Below are 19708 nucleotides of genomic sequence, written 5' to 3' on the forward strand. Positions count from 1 at the left end.
ACTTTAATAAACATAAGAATTACTAGGGTTGCTCGTTGAAAAATACAGATTTGCTTATCATTCTAATTTACCAGGCCTGGGATTTGGCATTTAAAATAAAACGAATCATATGACAAAGCACTTTTGGACAATCAGAGGTGATGCTGACTTGAGGAGCTGAGAATATTTTTAACCACCAGCCTGCTGAGAACCAAAATTCCTGCCTGTGAGGATAATGAATTTAAAGATTGAGTTGTAAGCCTTTGATCTTTGAATCTCAAATAAGTTTTGTTAATGAAGGGAAGATAGAGAAGAGACAGCAGTCAAGCCCCCTCTTCAGCACACCCAGCATCCAACACTGTAAAATGTTAGTACCACCCTCTGTTGTATACCACATTAACATACAGGCTGCCCACAGAGAAGAAATTGGGATCATACAGATTTAGGGTTAAGAGGCACTAGGGATCAGATTTAAGGCCATGCTAGTAAAATCCAGAACATTGTGGCTGTGGCTCAGGAGCTTGGATTTAAAAACTATTCAAAACCAAACAGAATGTAATCAGCCAAAGCCTGTGCCAGGAGGGAAGACTCTTGAGCAAGTGCTGAGGCAGTGATGGGAGAGAGGAAGAGAGGGATTGGCTCAGCAGCTGTGTCAGTTGGACATTCCATTCAACTGCCCCTAGCAAGCATTCTTGCCCACTGAGCGCCCACTTGGTGTGACTGACTTTTACCAAATAGAACTATCAACAAAATCACCTAAAGGCTTTACCAACATCAGGCCAAGAAGGTGACCATTGAAAACCGCTCCCAAATTTCTAATCAATGGACCCAATTTTAGGGAGAGAAACTCTGTTGGTCTCCAACAATGGTTTAAGTCCTAGTCTTTAATTTCTTCCTTCTCAGACACTCTGGTCTCCACCAAAAGGACAATACTTGATGAGATGCAGCCATTTTGTCGGTCAGCAGGAGCTCAGAAGCCAGAAACTGTCATGGTGGTAGAAGACAGCATTGTTCTCCTCAGCAGCAGACCATCCCTGAAAAGCTCCCAGATCACTGTGACAATCAAGTGAAGGAGGGGCTTTTCTTTAGGGAAACTTATGTGAACACTGTATGAGACACTGGACAGACTGCTTTGAATTTCTTTCCTTTTAGCCTTTTTCTTTTTGATACTTAATTGCTACATCTCAAAAGCCTAAAATAGCCAAGACAACTCACAGCATGGAGGGATCTGTAGGTAAGTGTCACTGGATCTTGAAGAACAAGGGCTCTCTAGTGTTTTCTGGCCTAAGTAACTGTAGGTGTACGTCAGGTATGGGGGTTGGTGAGTCATTAATTTCTCCAACTGTAGAATTCAAAGATTTTATGGAATATTTTGCTGAAGAAAGATTATTTCCCTCAACTCTCCTTTATTTCAAAATACTAAAATCCTCTTCATTGCGAAAGATAAATGATAGACTGAAAAAGCCTGAAACCTGACTGTGTCTTCTTGCTTTAATATTTCAGAATCTACCTGATGAGAAAGTGGCTAGTTGTCTGAGAAAATGAGATTTTATTATTTTTAAACATTAGAAAAATCCATTCAAAGTGTTTTCTCTGATTTTCAAGTATGGCTGCCTTTCTGCTTGCCAAAAATATGGTATTAATAGGATGTAGGGATGGATTTGGAGATTCATGGGAAATATTTACCTCCAAAAGCTTCCTTCTAACAACCTCCTAAGTGGCTTGAAATTGCTCAGTTCTTCTGACTCCTTTTTTTTTTAAAGTTTTTCTAGTTTCTAATTCAAAAACATATATTCTTAGAAAGTACAAGTCAAAATAGTTAAGACTTTCTTAGGAATAAGCATGGTCTCATAAGCATAGAACCAAGAAGAAAGATCTGACAGGCCCAGAAAAATAGAAAGGAACAGGGTGTGGGGAAAAAGACCAAGTAGCTGTTGATAGAAGAAGAGTGGAAGATAAAGAGCTGTGGTTCGCCACCCTTTTCTGATGCTCACATTATCTTTGTTTACACTGGTTAGACTCCGGCTGTTTTGGCAAAGTATTCTTGCATGTCTGGCCTTGCAAAAGCTGAGGTGGGTTGTAGCATGCTAATTAAGAGAATGAGAAGTAGTTCACAAGCTTGCTGCTTGTCTGAGAGTGATCGTCTCCATCCAGTGGCCCGGCCACCAGCAGGAAGGCTGTCTTTCAGCACAGGTGGAATAAATGCCCGGGAAGGCTGTGTCAGAGGGTTGAGCAGATAGGCAATGTTTCCAAAGTACTTGAAGGCTCAAAAGAAGCTTTCTAGAAAGAAAAAATAATCAAGGAAACTGCTATTTTAAAAGAAGGTCAAAGAGCTATGTTTGAATTTTAAATTCAGTGAAATAGAAGTGGTTAATGTTTTCTTCAGGATGGAAAGAAACCAAATAATTTATCCCTACGATCCTGACTAATGAAGTTCTATTAAAACAAGAAAAGAGTAAGGGATTAGCCAGGTGTGATGGGGCAAACCTGTAGCACCAGCATTTGGGAGGCTGGGGCAGGAGGATCACCTGGAGTTTAAGTCCAGCCTGGGCACATAATGAAACTCTGTTGAAAGAGAAGAAAGAGAGAGAGAGAGAGAGAGAGAGAGAGAGAGAGAGAGAGAGAGAGAGGAGAGAGAGGAGAGAGAAAAGAGAAAGAATGAAACAAAGAAAGAAAGAAAAAGAAAGAAAGAAAGAAAGAAAGAAAGAAAGAAAGAAAGAAAGAAAGAAAGAGAGAGATATATAAAGATAGAAGAGGAAGGGAAGGAAGGAAAGAGAAAGAATAAAGGATTCATTCACAGACTCCTATAGCCAACTCTCACTAGGGAGGACATATGTAAGGCGATGCTCACTTAAATGGAGGGATACATAGAAATCTACCATTGCTAATCTTCTCTTATACACTGAATTCAGGCCTTACAACAGCTACTGAGCATCTGCTTGTTTCAAGCATATCAGAGATATGAAATGTGAATAATACATAATTCTTGCCTCCAGACAGCAAGTGGTCAAGGAGAGAGAGGATCAGGACTGGGGCCAGAGAGCATGGGAACTAACCATTACCACTTGAAAGTAAACTCCAGGAGGGCATTTTTGATGGATATTTTAATTGTTCTCTTTCCATAAATTTTAGAAATGTTTGGAGATATTAACCTCACTCTTGGGATGCTGAATAAAGAAGATGTCATCAGTAAGGTAGGGCAAATATGGAAAACTATTATTGCCATTCTGTTTTTCTAGTTCAGTGAGTGCAACATTTCATACCTTCTGGTTTGCCTCAAACTTCTGCTATGTCTCCTGCTTCCTACACTGCATGAGGTTTTTCTTTTCTGTATTGTAAAATGTAATGGAAGTGATGATGGTGCTGAAACAATTTTGGTTTCATCAGCTGTGCAGCCGTCTGGGTCAGAGTCTCCTTTATAATGTGAGGGCACCTATGAAAATTCCTAAGTATCTCCTATATTCATCCATAATACTATTTCACTAAAACTATTTCTTTCATTTTTTGTTTTTGGTGGAGCTGGGGATTGAACTCCAGCTCTTGTGCTTGCCAGGCAAGTGCTTATTCTACTGAGCCATCTCCCTGGCCCCAAAAATATTTCTCTGAGTAAAAGTTTTTCAGACTTCAGCAACAAAACCAGTATCTTTCATCAAATGCTTATCTAGGAAAGGGAGTGCTGAATGTTTGCACATAATGGAGCATAATATAATACTCTTTCCTCCCAACAACTTGATGAGGGAGGCATTGCTATCTCCATTTGACAGCTGAAAATGAAGCACAGAGAAGTTATAGGACTTGCCCAAACAAGAGCAGCAGGACTAAGTCCTAACACAAGAATGCTGTGCATGACCATTCACTGATGCTCCTTCTGAAAAGTGGAGATTTTACTTTATCTCTTAATTCCCTGGTTCTCAGCCCTGACCTGTTTTTACAATCCCTGAGAGATGTTGTGGGAAACACCAACTGCCAGGCCCGAGGAACAGGGTTTCTGGTTGATCAGTCTGTGGTAAGCCTGGTCACTGATAGCTCACAGAAATGATCCTCATGTTTAGATACAGTTGACAGCTATTATATTAATCTACTAGCAGGAATTAACTTTCTCATACAGCATTATTTCTTAAACATTGGGAAGTACTTGGGGAATGACCTCTGGGCTCCAGAAGTGCTGAAGAAAAATGGCTAAAGAGTGAATAAATCATATTTATTTCAAACACACACTTGCATGTTATTTTTGTAAGGAGTCAAGTTAAGTAACATAGATAGCCAGAATAATGAAGAGGTCAAGATACCAGCTGATTGAGGACATATGAGAACTTGTACTGTAACGTCATGTAATTTGGTAGTGTCCCAAATTTTCTGACCAAGGAGATTATGGGGCCAAAGAGGAAAGTGATCGATGATGTAGAGTGTGCCTAAGGAGAGTCACATGGAGAGAAAACTTTCTCTCAGGCTTTCACAGAGAGCACAATGGCCAAGCAATGGCCGTGACTCATCCACATGGCTGACACTGACAAACGTTCTACAATCTGAGGTACAGGATCTCAGGATAAACCTGAGGGAATTTGACTGACCTTATCAGACCCAAAAGCTACAACTTTTGTTGCATAGGTCCTACTTTACTTTGGTCTTAACCATCCAGCAGAAAAGTATAAAAACTAAGTATAAGAAGTAAAGCCATGCTGTTATGTTGAGCTGTGAGGAACTCAGTTCAACAATTTCTGACATTGCCAGTCAAGCGGAACACCCAATACTATTATGGACTAGTGGACTCTTTCAGAATATTTTGGTGAGTTAACACACCTATAATATTCAAATAATGGAACTTAACAAAAAAAGGGGATACAGATGAATGTCCATTTTGTATCTGTGTATTCAAAATGGTTAGGATAGGGGCCTGCCCCTTAGCTCAGTTGTTTAAGTGGCTGCTTCAACAAAGCAGTCAGCCTCAGGTGGCTGTGGTTCGATCCCCACACCTCCAGCCAGCCAAACATGCACTGAAGGCATTCTGAGCCAGCCAAAAAAAAAAATCCTTCTGCCAAAATGGTTAGGATAGATATATAGTTGCATTCTTAATGAACGCAGGGATTTGTTCTAATAGTGTTTGTAAATAGGATATCATGTCCGCCTCTTGTACAGCAATTAACCACTAGGAAGAATTATGCAATGTGTTAATTATTGAAACTGTCCTACCAATTTGGTTTGAAACTGTCTCATCACTATTTGTTTCTCAATAAAATTATGGAAAAAAAAAGATACCAGCTGAGATACAAACCATCAGGTTCAAAGTCAGTATCACCACCTCATAGCACACTAAGCGCTCTGTGACTCAGCCTCTTCATCTATAAAAGATGGATATTAGTGTTACCTAATGCACAGGCTTCTTGTAGCACCAATAAGACATTTCAGGTACAGGGCCTGGCTCAGTTCCAGGAATCTGGTACAGGGCTCCTAAGTGTCAGCCTTCCTGAGAAAATGGGCCTAGAAGGTAGAAAAAAGATAAGGACTAAGAGAAAAATTTAGGGTCAATTAGGCAAGCTCTATAAGAAAGAGAGCAATGGCAAACTATTTCTTAGCTTCATATTTTCCAAGGGCCAAGGAGTAGTGGAAACAAAGCTAGCTTGTGCTTGAAGCACGAGTACCACGCCCAGAGGTACACGTGTGAGCTGCAGAGATTTCAGCGCACTGGCATCTCTTTCATCTCGCAGAGGTCGTGTAACCCCTCATCTAGAGGAACATGCTCATGGGGTCTTGTGAAGCCACGTGATTCCTAGAGCTTCTTCTCTGTCAAAACATAATTCACAACTATCTCTCAGCAAAGCATGAATGAAGAAAGGGCCCACAGCTCTCCCTGCATCACGTTTCACAAGTCACAGCCTTTGGGGAATAGTGTGCTCCCTACGCCATCCTCATTCCCTGGCCGCAGGAGAAGCAGTGAGGGTGACACACATTTCCATCCTCCCAACAGCCTCGTCCAGTGACTTCCAAATGACCTTGATGCGTTGGTAGCCTGTCCCTGCCCTCCATTAGATCTTGCCATAGATTCAACAAGTTAGAATAGTTACGAGTGTTAACTTTTCTCTACACATACAGTTTTGACACTTAAAATGTATATCATATTCAGGCAACTTGAATTAAGTTAACTGTGTTGTATAGCATGTGTTATTTGCTTGGGCTTTCCTCAATTTCTTTATCTTCACAACCCAAAAACCTGTGTCTATCTTGTACGTTCACAGGAAGATGTTTACAGTCATCTGACCTCAGTTATTCAGAATACTGACATTTTGGATGATGCAATTGTCCAAAGGCTTATTTATTACACCTCTAAGGATATGAGAGATGAAAATGTAAGTCTGGTTTTTGGTGGTGAGTCAGCACAGACCCAGCACCAGGGTCTGTGTGCCCTACCTACAGATGCGGCTGTGTCAAAGATTTTCTGCCAAAAAATCAAGGACTTGCTGGGTTTTGCGGAAGCTCCAATATAATTACAATGCCTGCTGTTCACCCCTTCTCAGATAAGAAAACTGAGGCAAACCTGAGAAAGACTGTCAAGTACCATCATCCTCCCTCCCTTTAGATAAGGATGTTTATTCACAGATGTCTTTTAAAATAACAGAGCTACCTGTCGACAGAGCAAGTAATTAGAACCCAGTTTTCTTGGCTCGCAGGGTTTCTTCTCTCGTTATCTTGTACTGTCTGATCTTTTCCAAATCTTAATGCAGTAATTCATTCCACTCTACAGTGGGAGCCCTTTGATGTTTTTACAAGTGCATGTTTTTAGTATTTTTTTTTTTAAATTGGCCTTTTTATTCTCCTCAGCAGCAAAGATGTTCAAATTTACCAAGCTTGTCATCACCAAAGCAGAAGTCTCTCCCAATAGTGCTAATACCACAAGCAGTATAACCAAAGTAACATCGAATCAAACTCTCAGCCCCTGGCCCATCTCCTTTAATCTACTGCCCCAACATTTCACCCACGTGAATTCTGATCTCATCAACACAAACTGTAAATCACATATGTGTGGTGCAAGCCTGATTAGCAAGGAAATATTTACTGACCCCAAAATTACAAAAACTCTATTAAAACTCCATCTAAACCATATTCAAGTTGCCTCTGCTTTTCTAGCTACTGATAGGTACCTGAGAATCTTTTGCATGGATTTTTAACAACCCTGTTTTTCCTCTATTCCAAATCCAGAGGAATTTACGATATTGTGTAGACTGTTTCCTCTCTATTGACCCACTCTGCTCTTCCTCTAATGCTTTATATTTTTCTTTCTTTCTCAGATTCCCCAAGAACTCAGAATGCTAGCTGGTGAGGTTTTTGTGTCTCTGGCTGCTCATGATTTTAATTCTGTGATGTATGAAGTGCAGAGTCATTTCAGAATCCTAGAGCTACCAAATGAATTCGTTGTGCTCGCCCTGGCTGAACTGGCAACAAGTTATGGTATAAAGGAAACACTCTTCCTGTTCCCCTGGGAAACATCCACCCCTAATTGCCTAAAACCCAAATGAGAGCAAACAGCAGACAGGAAACTATCTTGTCTACTGCTGAACTAAAGAATATTAACAGGAGGATATAGACAACCATTTAGGAACCATTTCTGAACAAGGCGAGCCTGCTGCCCAGCCAGTAGTCCAGACTGCCCTGAATTCAGGCTCTCTGCCACCCTTACCTTCCTTGCATCTGGCTTTGCATTTGCAAAACTACATTTTCCATAAGGCATATTCTGCAAACTGCTGAATACTTACCTGAAGAAATGGTTTCCTCTAACTTGTTTCTACACTAGTGTATTATTGAGCCAGTGCTATCCTGCTGAGCCTTGAGCATAGGGCAAGCTTGGGTAAGAGAGGGTAGACCTAATGAACTAATTAAGCAAGGAAACAGTTGTCACTAAACAGGTACAGGTGGCTACATAGCCAGCCCCTTCTCTCAGACTAGCCATTCCTTGGCATTAAGGAGGGAGAGAGGAGATAGAAAATATCTTCTTACTGCACCTGACTTGAGTCCTCTATGGGACCATGGCATGCTTGTTGTAGGTACAAGGAGAAATCACAGAACTCCCAGGGGAAGAACCATAATTCCTTTGTCCTCCCTTCCCCTCCTTTTCCCTCTCCTCCTCCACTGCAGTGTCCCAGAGCATCCCCTTCATGATGATGACCCTGCTCACCATGCAAACCATGCTCAGGCTGGCCGAAGATGACAAGATGAGGCAAACATTCTGTATCGGTGGGTATCACCATGGGCCCTTCTTTGTTTAACAGGAGGCCAAGAACTGTCTTGAGGTTACTTACATTTTTCCCCTTTTATTTCAATGTTGTCTTTTCTGATATTAACAGCTTATTGTGTGCCTATCATACAGAAGTCATTTCGCAGGGGGCTACCTCACCTGCCCCCACAGTTCTGCAGGGTTACTACTGTCACATGCAAGCACAGGCTTACAGATGAGACATTAGGTTTCATGAAAACTCACCACTTTTTTTTCACAGTGGTGACGTTGTCAGTGGCACACTCAGGTGACATTCCAGCACAGGCCTACACAATGAGGACCGCCCAGCTTTGTCTTTCCACTGCCTTCCATGGCCTCCACCCCCACTGGCCACCTTCTTACATGAGATAGCACTTTCTCCTCAATGCTTGCAGATGTTTGTTAGCTCTTAGCAGTAAGTTCAATCCTGGTATCTCATCACAACACAATATATAATAAAGAAAAGGAAACAAAGCAACCAAAATACAAGCAAGCATGAAATCAAGAAAGCTAAGCAAGCACACTATGGTTACAAATCCCTTATACCCCAAATGGAATTTGCCTGAAGGAATCAAGAGTGTACAAAGAACCTGTGCTGAAATTCCAAGGAAAATACATGTGTGGCGCAGAGATAGCCTTCCCAAATGGGTCTATGAACCTAAGGTCATATTTCTGTGCCCCTAGTGACTTCTCCTAGTTGCCTTTAAAAATGTCAGAGATGATTATTAGGATCCCCTCCCACCTAGAAGTCTTTGCACTACTACTTCATTACATTTGAAAGCCTGTACTGCCAGAAATGTCTTCTCTACTTTCAACAATGCACCTTTTATTCTATTTTTCATATTTCTTCTTGTTCTGTCCTCAAGGTTAATTTTTTTTGTGTGTATTGAGAATTTGTTATATGTCCAGAGCATCCCTGAGTATTTAAGATTATTTTAATTAACCTTTGCAAGTGGGTAATATTTTCCCCTATGTTACAGATAAGCAATTTGGGACCTAGAAAGCTTAAACAATCTGTCAGACAACTAGAATACAGTAGAACTAAACAAGTCAACTGTGACAGTCTGGTTCAAGGACTTGAACAATTATACTGGGTTTCTTTTGTCTATGTCAGTGGTAGTGAGCCCCTGGCATGCATGTTGCAGGAGGCTGCTTGTGTCATTCTAAAACCTTTGTCATTACTCATCTATGTTTTACTCTTCCATATTTTTATAATCCCTGCTATCTTATCACAGGTAACACTGTGTTGTTGCAAGTAAGCTTGGGACCTCTCTTCAACTGTGTATAGCAGTGTCTCTTAATGTTTGAATTTGTATTTTAGTAACTTGGCTAAACACTTTGTAGATGTTTATTTGTTAGAGCCATAAGACTGTATAGTTGTATAAGAAGCAATGATACATTTGCTAATTGACTATTCTTTTTTCACATTAGTTTATGTTTACTCTCTATATATTTTTCTCAATCTCTGTATTTTTTTTAACTGCAGCCCTTGAGAAATTCAGCAAAGCCATTTACAAGTATGTCAACCACTGGAGAGATTTCCCCTATCCCAAATTGGATGCCAATCGACTTTCTGACAAAATCTTCATGCTATTCCGGTACATAATGGAGAAATGGGCCCCCACAGCCCCACCCAAGAATGTGAGTGTAGTGCCGGGATGCCCAGCTGGGCTGGTGACATCCTGCTTAGTCCATGTTTAACCTGCATCACATTCGTGTCCCTGTAAGAAACACTTAACACTTCACTACCTTCTCTCCCTCTTGTCCACATTAAGTCATTAAGGTATCTATGTTTATAAGCTGCTTAGAGTAGTTTAATTATTTGTCAGGAGCCTATTTGCTCCTTTTTGTGACATGACAGTCTATTCATTTCCTTTGGATGTTATTGGGTATTTTTGATGGTTTTCAAAATCCCCCATTTCTTCCGTCTACTTCAAATCACTGTTTATTCATTCTTTAGCATTTATTGAGGTCCCATGGCATGCTAATACTGCTCTGTATGCTGTGGATGTAGCAAGGAGTCAACAAACTAAAATCCCACTCTGGCAAAGCTGATATTAAAGTGTGTGAATAGAACAACAACAAAAAAAAAAAAAAAAAAAATATATATATATATATATATATATATATATATATATATGGATGTTCATAACTTCATGTATTAAATCCTAACCTATATTTGAGCTGAGCACTCAGCTTGGAAAAACAGGAAGTCACAGAATCTCTGGGGTTTATAAATATCACATTTAAACAGAATGACATTTAAAGAATGGACTAGGCTGTGTCACAAGCAGCAGCGCCTTGTAGAGGAGATCTTACAAAGTGCACTCACGTCGGTGGTGCCATCCTCTTCTTGCTTGCTTGCTACTTTTAAAGTAGCATAAATTGTATTATAGTTGTGGCACTATATGGGTATATACTACAAAGCATAACACTGACTTAGTTTTGTAATTCGCTTTCTTTTCTATACTTTAAGCTGTTAAGGTATTTTTTCATCATGGGGTAGTAAAGTTTAGCAAATTTAGAACTTTTAAAATATCCTGTAAGAGTTTTTCTTTTTCTTTTTTTTATTTTATTCTATTTTATTTTGAGTGATAAAAAATGAATGGGTTTCATTTTGGAAGACTTGTAATGCACATAACATATTTTACCGTTTTCATCTCTCACTTGCTCAGAACACTCCCCCTTGTCTGAGGTCTTTTCTTCAAAGCACAGAGAAAGGAAAATTCAACTCTGAGTTGAGGTTACTCACTTTGCTACCCACAGGAAAGGCTAGGCAAGCAAAAATGAAGGTGCACAAAGAGGTTAAGGTAAAACAAGGAGAAAAACTTGCACCTCACCCCAGGAGGGGTGGGGAGGCTGACACCTTGGACCTAAGCCTGCAGCCCGCTAGGCTTCTCACTACTAGGAAGGTGCATGTTCTAGAGAGAGGCCCAACTCCCCAGAAGCACAGGCAGGAGATGACAGCACACACACACTTGGGTGAGAAAAGTGGGAAAAGAAGAGAGGGAAGACATGAGGCAGACAGAAGGGAACCCTGAAAGATGATCTGGGCCACCTAGCAAAGGGACTTGAACTTTATACAGGAGTTGGGACTTCTTTTATGAAATCAGAAACAAACATGCTAGCTTTTAACAAGGCTTCAAGTATACTAGAAAAATCTTTGCAATGTCAACATCTAAAATGGGATTAGTATAGGAATCAGTTAAGGCATGACTCTTAGTTAGGAGGCTATAGAGATGAAGGTCTTAAATGGTAGAGAAATCCCTCAGTGTAGTGTCAGCGCCCTAGAATCGGAGTAGTCAGATGTGGAAGAATAGAATCAACAGCATCAGCATTCACTGGGAGGCATCTGAGATGATACCTAGACTTCCGATTTGAGCAGTGTTGGAGCCATTCATCCAGGCAAGCAAAACAGCAGGAATAGTAAATCTGTGCAAAATGGGTTTGAGGTAGCTATTTTGACCTGAATATCCATGATACACTTCAAATGGAAATAATAGTAGTCTGAAAATAATGAAGATTGGAGTTAAGAAGCAAAGCAGAAACTGGATTCATCAGTTTAAGTGTAATAACTATGTTAGTGCTACTGAATAAATCACTCTAGACGAGTTGTCAAGATGAGTATGTAAGTTGGGCATTGTGATGCATGCCTGTGTTGTTCCCAGCACTGGGGGGCTGAAGCAGGAGAATCACTGCAAGTTGAAGACCAGCCTGGGCTACAAAGTGAGCTCAAGGCCAGCCTGCGCTGCATAGCGAGAACCTGTCTCAAAAAACCAGGAAAAAAAAAAAACAAAAAAAAAAACAGGTGACTATGAAGAGTAGAATGCCCTAAAAATACAGTTCTATAAGAAAGCATTGAACTTATGGAGAAATGAGAAAATAACTAAAGGAAAAGACAAAGTAAGGTAAGATCTTAGAAACTAAGAAAGTAGATTTCAAGAAGCAAATAAAGATCTTCAGAGTCCACTGTTATTGGACTCAAGCAAAAAATCTTGCTAAGTGTCAATTACGCAGAAAAACATGATAGCAGAACTCTCTAATACATGACCTGACACATTATCTTGAGCAGAATATATTTTTGTTGGTATTAACAACTAAACTTTTACGTTAATATGTTCTACAGTAAAGTATAACCAATGCAAAAATAATCATTTGCTATTAGTTTAAAAAGTACAAAATCATATATTAAGAATGATGTCAGTTTTTAAAATAATAATATGCTATGTAAAGGTAAGAAAGATAAGTCAAATAAATAAAAAATGCATTACAACACACTAAACAGGGGCCAGCCAGATAACCCAGCCAATTAGTGTCTGCTTAGGCAGATGTAGGGACCAGTCTTCGATACCTGGCATTTCATGCTAGACCCACCCATGGGGGGCACTGAGATGATGATTGAGACTGGGCGTGCTGGCGTGCATCTCTAATCCCAGCCCGTGGGAGGCTGAAAACAGGAGGATGACTATGAGTCTGATCTGCTTCGTGAGACCCTGTAGAATTTCTATATAAATAAAATAAAATTTAAAAATACAATAAACAGTGATTATCCACAGGTCCTTGCGGGTTTAATGTTTTCTTCATTCTAATATTTGTGGTAGATAAATGTTTATAATCAGTAACATTGCACTTATATTGCAGGAGTTGTTCCTTTGCAGTTTCAGATGGAAGCTATGTTATAGTGAACTGAAGGTTTAGGGAGCTGAGAGGTGGGGGCAGAGCATGCGAACCACTTCTTCAAAAAAATTTACTCCAAGAAAAGGAAAGAAGCAGAATCTAGCAGGGATAACATGGCAATGGGGGCGGGAGGTCAAGGTGATATGGGACCAATAATGTTTTTAAATATGAGGAATGTTTGAATTCATTAAACTTTTGAAAGAAAATGACAACTACAGAGAGTGACAGAAATAGGAAAGGCAAGTATTGAAATACTGGTATAGATATATAGATATATGCCTCAAGCAATGATCTTGGCTCGAGCATTTAAAAAGCATTTTGCAGAATCTCCTCTTGCCTGAAAGCAGAGAGCAAAGTTTCTGAGGGGTCCCTAATCTCTTGGTATTCTGCAGAATGTTTCAAAAGAACAACAGAGAGTTAACAGCGATGTGCGCTGGCTTCCTCTACATACACTGGCCCTGGTGAAGGCCCACGGGCCCACCGTGAGCCTGCTCCTGCACCGGGAAGATTTCTGCGAATTTTCCCTGAACCAGGTACCCTGGCTCCTCAGCCAGTATGGCAACAAAGAGATTGATTTCCACATCACTCAGGTAAGAGCTACTCCCTACAGGAGTCTAATCAAAGCCTGGGTCTGTAGCCCTTTGAGGATAGAAATCTAGAAAAGGATTAAGAATGTTCATTCCAAGCTGTGGAGGATCTGAGCAGGACAGGGGTTGTACTCTTTGAAAACAACATATAATTTCAGGAAGAGTATGGGCTTGTTCTCAGACAATGTAATTGTTTCCCTTCTACTCCTCTGATGCTGCTTCGCTGCCCCCTCCACACACACACACCCCTGACCTCTGAGGGCTTCCGTTTCAGAGTGTAAAGCAGATACTGACTGCAGCAGTCCTTTATGATGTTGACCTTCCTAGGGCTTTGAAAAAATCCATCTTTATCAATTTACTCCACCAGGTAAGGAGATCATGCTATCAAATCTGATTGTGTGATGTTGCTAACCCACTTTCTGTTTTTAACATCCACCACCTGATTTTCTCCCCTCTGTTCAGATCTGCAGAGGTCCAGAGTCTCCTTTAGAAAGTGAAATTGAAGTTACAAGCTGTTTCCTCATTCTAGGTAGGACCCATCATCCAGAGGGTGTTGATAAAAATGTCTCCCAAGGGATGAAGACAGCAATGATAAAGGCTATCCAAACTTGATTTACTTTCACACAGACAGACAGACAGACAGACAGACAGACAGACACACACACACACACACACACACACACATATACACACACAAGCACACACACACAATATTTCCTCAGCCCACAATGTTCTGCACTGACCCTCTGCCCATAAGTTCCCAGGAAAAGCATAGGTAGGTCAAGGCTCATGCAGGGTGCCCAGGTCTGGGGGTGAAGAGCAGTTGTCCTGATACAATGTTCAGCTCTCAAACCGGAAACATAGCATAAGAACCAGGATGACTTGCTAAACCTGAGGGTAGGGACTTATTTTTCCCTTGGTATTTGAGATTATATGAAATTATGAAATCCCAAATCACCGTATTGTATTCTCCTTGATCATCCCTGTTCATTCCACTTTTTATTCAAGCCTCTTTAGCCATCAGTTCTCCCTTCCCTCCTTCTTCCCCACTCTCCTTCCCTTTCTCTCTGCCTTTCTCCCTTTTCCACCTTTCCTTGCATTTGCAGCCTGTCCATCACCTACTTGGAAGGCCTGGCCCAGGCTGTAAAAAGAGACATGAAGGCCTTGAGATCCAAACACAAATCTATGCTCCCGCTGGCCCAGGAGATGAGGAAGAGGAGCCATTTAGTGCCTACCATAACTCTTCCCTGCCCTAGCACATCGCTTCTGCCTCACTGCACACCTTTCCTTCATTCTGCTCCTTTGTCTGTTCTAAACTCAGCCCCTCTGTCTATAAATTGCTTTCCTCTTCTTTCCCTCTCAGCCTGATTAGCTAAATCACTTGTCTCCAGCAATTTCCAGCCAGACGTTTCCTCTCCCTTCCCTGCACTTACCCCGGCAGCCCTCCAGCTTCACAACTGTGAGGCAACATTACAGTCTCTGCTTCATCTTCATACACTGTCCTTTCCATGCTCCTGGCTGTGGCTTCTTTCCTTATAAGAATGCCAGTCATATTGAACAAGAGCCTACTCTGGTAACTTTCTCATGATTGTATCTGCAAAGGCCCTAATTTCTAGATGAGCCCATATTCATAGGTACAAACAGAAGTGGGCCTAGCTACAGAAAGTTCTTTTCCTAAACAAACTGCTCAATTAATTCTTTGGTGCTCAGGAGGTAAAGACATCATCAAATCAAGTTACCAGTTGATGAGTGACTGTGGCAGTCCTCATGGTGAATTTCTTTCTTCTTATTCACAAGTATTTTGTATTTAAAAAGAAAATGAGTTCTAATGACTTCAGTATTTCTGAAACTTGCAGCCCATTCAAATCCTGCAGAACTGGTGGAATTTTTTGATGAACAAATAAGAAGTAACAATGAAGTGGTTCGAATGAAAATCTTGACATTGTTGAGATCAGCAGTCAATGCCGAGGGTAAGCTACGGAAACAGCCAGAGGGGTTTATTTCATATCGATAAGTGAGCTAAGACATGTGCATGTGTAATGCTATCCTACACCTGTGTAATCTCACACACGTGTGAAAATGTTTCCTTAGCCTTCTCCAATCTGTTCCTTTTACACAGGCATTTTCAGTTACCTCTCTTCTTTCATGATATTTATGAATACATTGTAAGAATAGAATTTTTATGAATCAAATTGAAAAGATCCATTATGTTGCAAAGTGGCCTATAAGAATCAGAGGAAGGGGAGAGAAGTGTAGAATTCATTAGAGACTGGTACATTGAGGAAAGAGCAGAATGTATTGAATCACCATATTTTATTTAGTCCAAGAAGCATCTATTTCATAATATTGAATGATTTTTCCAATTGATGGCATCTTCAATTATCACTGACCATGAATGGTGCATCATTAAGTTGATACCTTGGATCTAATAAAATATGAGGATTAATGTTTACAGCATGATATATTTTTAAATGCACAAATAGATACATAGTAGTATCACAAAATTAGAGCTGATGTATTAGACATTATGTTAACTCCACAATGGAATATAACATTTTGAATAAGAGCAAATAAATGCAATATGAGACAATAAACATCCTTGAGAAGCTGAGATACAAGATAGAAAAATTGATTATATAACATGGTACAGAAAAAAAATTGCAATTATATAAAAAATTCCAATCATTTTTCATCAACCTTAAAACATATCATACCCCTGCTGTAGCCAACCTCACAATGTCTTTGTGTTTCAGAGCCCAAGCTGAGAAATCACATCATTTCAATTGAAAAAATAGTCAAAGCTGTCATGAGTGACCTCAATCCAAAAGTAAGAACATTAACAAGAACTTATTTGGCTGATGGTAGGTTTAGGAATCAATGAAATAATTCCGATTCTGCATGAATTTACCATGAGATTGCTTTGTAAGGGCTCGATGTTCAATTTCATTTTCAAGGAACTTGATACCAAAACAGATGAACTAGGGCTTCTCTGTAGAAAGAAGACTTTTACCTCAAACAGCAGTATTTTAATGCAGTTAAAATAGTTTAAAAATTAAGCTCTTGAAAAAGCCCTTTTAAAAAGAAAAGAAAAAGTGGCTTAGTGAGAAGGCCTTTGATTCAATCCCCAGTACTACAAAATAAAGGAGGAGGAAAAAAAAGAGGAGAGGAAGACATTGTTGTGTTGTTACTGTTGTTTTAATAAAGAGGCCAGCTGGCTTACCAGGCAAAGAGAGAGAAATTGTACAAGGTATGATTGAAAAATATGGTGAATAAATTTTAAAAATGACTACAGTAAAAGACCATAGGGATTAATTTCCATCTGTCCCAGTCTTTGAACGCCCTTATCCCATCATTCTTGCTACTTTTGGAGGACATTCTGAAAGTCCTCTCATGAGTGTCTTTAGTTGACTGTGGTGGCTATCTTGATAACCCAAGTCAATTCGCAATGTTTACTTTTCATGGTTGTTTTGACTTTGGGAAAGAATCAGAAGTCACACAATGCCAGGTCTGGGGAAGGAGGCTGGTGAGAGTACATCATCAAAACCATGCGTTTTTTACAAATCTATCTTTAAGGCAGTGGCACCAACATGCACTGCTTGTTTTGGTTTGGTTTTTTTAATCACACCTCATAATGACACTAAGCAGAACTTCCAGAACTACTTCAGAAAGTGCAACGAACAATGAGACCCAAGTCCTCACAGTGAGATGGGGGAAGTTTGAAGAGTATCAATGGTACCGTGTCTTTACTGTAATTTTTTCCATTTGAGCATTTGCCATATATTTTTTTCATCTCTCCTTTTACTTTTTTTTCTTAACTTAGGTAGACTACTCTGAGCCTTCAAGCTTTGGCCACCACAGAGCCATACTTCCTGTTCAGAATTTTTGCTTTTTACTCTCTAATAAAAGCTCTGCTCATTAAAGATTGAGACTTAGCCTTCTGTCCTCCAGGGAAGCAATCTAAAGAACAAATTGAAACCAAGCATTAAAAATATTATGGGTGCATACTGTGTCTCTCCTACTACTAGTCAGTTATATTTCAGAATTTATAATTTTCAGATTTTAGCATGATAATTCTGTGATAGTAGCTCAGTATCAACACCCAATGATATTTTTCGAAAAATAAAAATGCATACTCTACCTCACACAGAAGTAAAAACTACAAGCAGCTTTAAAATTTAGATAATTCAACTTCGGGTTGACCATTAAATGAGTTGATGCCAAATTTAAGAAAAAACATTCTAGTTTTTAGAGACTGGATTGCAAAATTGTTAATAAGTAACTGTGCATCTGAAGTTCAACCTTTATTGAGTATTTTTGAATGTGAAGCAGTGTTTTACCCAAATTACCAATACATTGCACTCTGTAGGAGAGAGGATATGTTTTAGGAGATGAGCAAAATGATTTTAGTTAAAAAGAGCATTTCCAGTGAGTGTGTAAGTCACTTCCTGCTCATCTACTTATTGTAACTTTATTCAATTTGTACTCCCACTTTTGAAAGCTTCATAAAGGTTATAAAATTGGAAAAGGTAAATTTCCATTCTGCAGCCTGAAAACTTGTGTTGCATTGCTTTTGTTGTAGGTAAGGATTGTCACCCTTCTTCTCATCCAAACCATGTGTGAAAAGTCCTACATCGAAGCACGGGAAGGATGGCCCTTGATTGACTACGTCTTCACCCAGTTTGCAGCATCCAGCAGGAAACTGGTATGAAGAGAGGCCACAGTTACCGTGTTGAGTGCTGCATTGCAACAAGTGCAGTTGACTCAACTGTGAGTTTTAAAAAACAACTGTGTTCAGACAGGCATGGTAACAGATGCCTGTAACCCCAGAACTCCGGGAGGCTGAGGCAGGAAGATTGCAGCCTGGGCAATTTAGCAACTATCATCACTCTATCTCAAAATGAAAATAAATTTAAAAGGGCTGAGGATGTAGCTCAGTGTGAAGGTCCTGGGTTCAATTCCCAGTACTGAAAAGCAAATGGTGGAAGATGGATGAGATGAGGGAAGAGGAGAGGAAGAGAAGGGAAAAAAGGAAGGGAAGGGAGGATGAGAAAGGAGAGAGGAGAGGGAGAGAGAGAGAGAGAGAGAGAGAGAGAGAGAGAGAGAGAGACAGACAGACAGACAGACAGACAGACAGACAGACAGAGGAGCTCAACTGATTTCAGAATTATATTTCAGTCAAATTATTTTTCACTGAAGATTTTTCTCAATCTCCAGTTCTCTTAGTTCCTTTTCACCCATATCATTTCTATCTTATAATAAGCACAAGATAGGTCAAATCACCATTTTTTCTGAAGATATAACCTGGCTTCCAAAGTCTTGGGGTAACCATACTGCAGACAAGGACAAAGACTGTGGATTTCTATACAGAGGCAAAGAGGCACCACACCCAGTTGCACAGGTGTCTGATCCATTTGGATTGCTAAAACAAAATGCCATAAAATGTATGGCTTATAATCATGTATGTATGTATTCCTAATAATTTAAAGGCTGGGAAGTCAGTGTCTAGAAGGGCATGCTCCGTTACAGTGTCTTCTTGTGCATTGTTACACAGTCAGTGGAGAGTTGGCTGATTCTATGAGGTTCCTTCCACAGGGCACCAATCCCACACAGAAGGACAGGCTCAGTCCTCATGCCCCAAACCCCTCCCAGAGGTTCCCATTTTTAATACCATTACCTGAAGGTTACAATTTCAACCTAAGAATTTGACGGAGATACTACAACTTCCTGCAGATGAAAACCACATACATAAGATCTCAACCACATTAGCGAGTTACTAAAACTAAAATTACAATCTATTCCATTAAGAATTTTAAGAAGAAATAATTTGAAAATTTTAGTTTTGCTGAAAATGGTAAAGGCCAGAAGGCAAGAGGAAAATGTAATTCAAAGATGCTCTCTACTTTTGCTTTTCTCTTTCATCTACTGGAATATTTTCCAAACCATCCTTCCAAGGTGTACTTTCTTTTCCTATTATTTTAAACAGGGAAAAACAATAAAAACAATGATACAAGATAGAAAATTAATCATGGTTAATTTGTATATTGTTTTCTTCAAAGTAGTTGATTAGATTAAGATATCAGTATGCAAAATTGATCAAACAATGTAAGCACAACTCATTCTTTTCAATCAATAGAAATTAGTAGCATACTTACCTTAGCTATGTGGTGTATATTTTTTCTTTTCCCTTTCTTCTTTTCTTCTTTCTCCCATCCCAGTTGTT

The 19708-nt window shown here is 39.8% G+C and overlaps 1 protein-coding gene across 1 annotated transcript in view; it reads left to right on the plus strand.

The window, feature by feature from the left end:
• The first annotated feature begins 709 nt into the window (after window positions 1–709).
• The window catches only part of Mroh2b (maestro heat like repeat family member 2B), an 80411-nt gene continuing 61412 nt past the window's right edge, over window positions 710–19708 (plus strand). The window contains exons 1-12 of the mRNA XM_023701880.1: window positions 710–1213; window positions 3112–3173; window positions 6213–6323; window positions 7263–7422; window positions 8107–8205; window positions 9711–9865; window positions 13294–13491; window positions 13763–13855; window positions 13951–14017; window positions 15345–15458; window positions 16242–16315; window positions 18068–18190. Of these exons, the coding sequence (XP_023557648.1) occupies window positions 1198–1213; window positions 3112–3173; window positions 6213–6323; window positions 7263–7422; window positions 8107–8205; window positions 9711–9865; window positions 13294–13491; window positions 13763–13855; window positions 13951–14017; window positions 15345–15458; window positions 16242–16315; window positions 18068–18190 (1272 nt within the window). The 5' untranslated portion in view covers window positions 710–1197. The remainder of the gene's footprint in view (window positions 1214–3111; window positions 3174–6212; window positions 6324–7262; window positions 7423–8106; window positions 8206–9710; window positions 9866–13293; window positions 13492–13762; window positions 13856–13950; window positions 14018–15344; window positions 15459–16241; window positions 16316–18067; window positions 18191–19708) is intronic.

This window comes from Octodon degus, unplaced genomic scaffold, assembly GCF_000260255.1.
Source record: "Octodon degus isolate 3935 unplaced genomic scaffold, OctDeg1.0 scaffold00142, whole genome shotgun sequence".
Lineage (NCBI taxonomy): Eukaryota > Metazoa > Chordata > Mammalia > Rodentia > Octodontidae > Octodon > Octodon degus.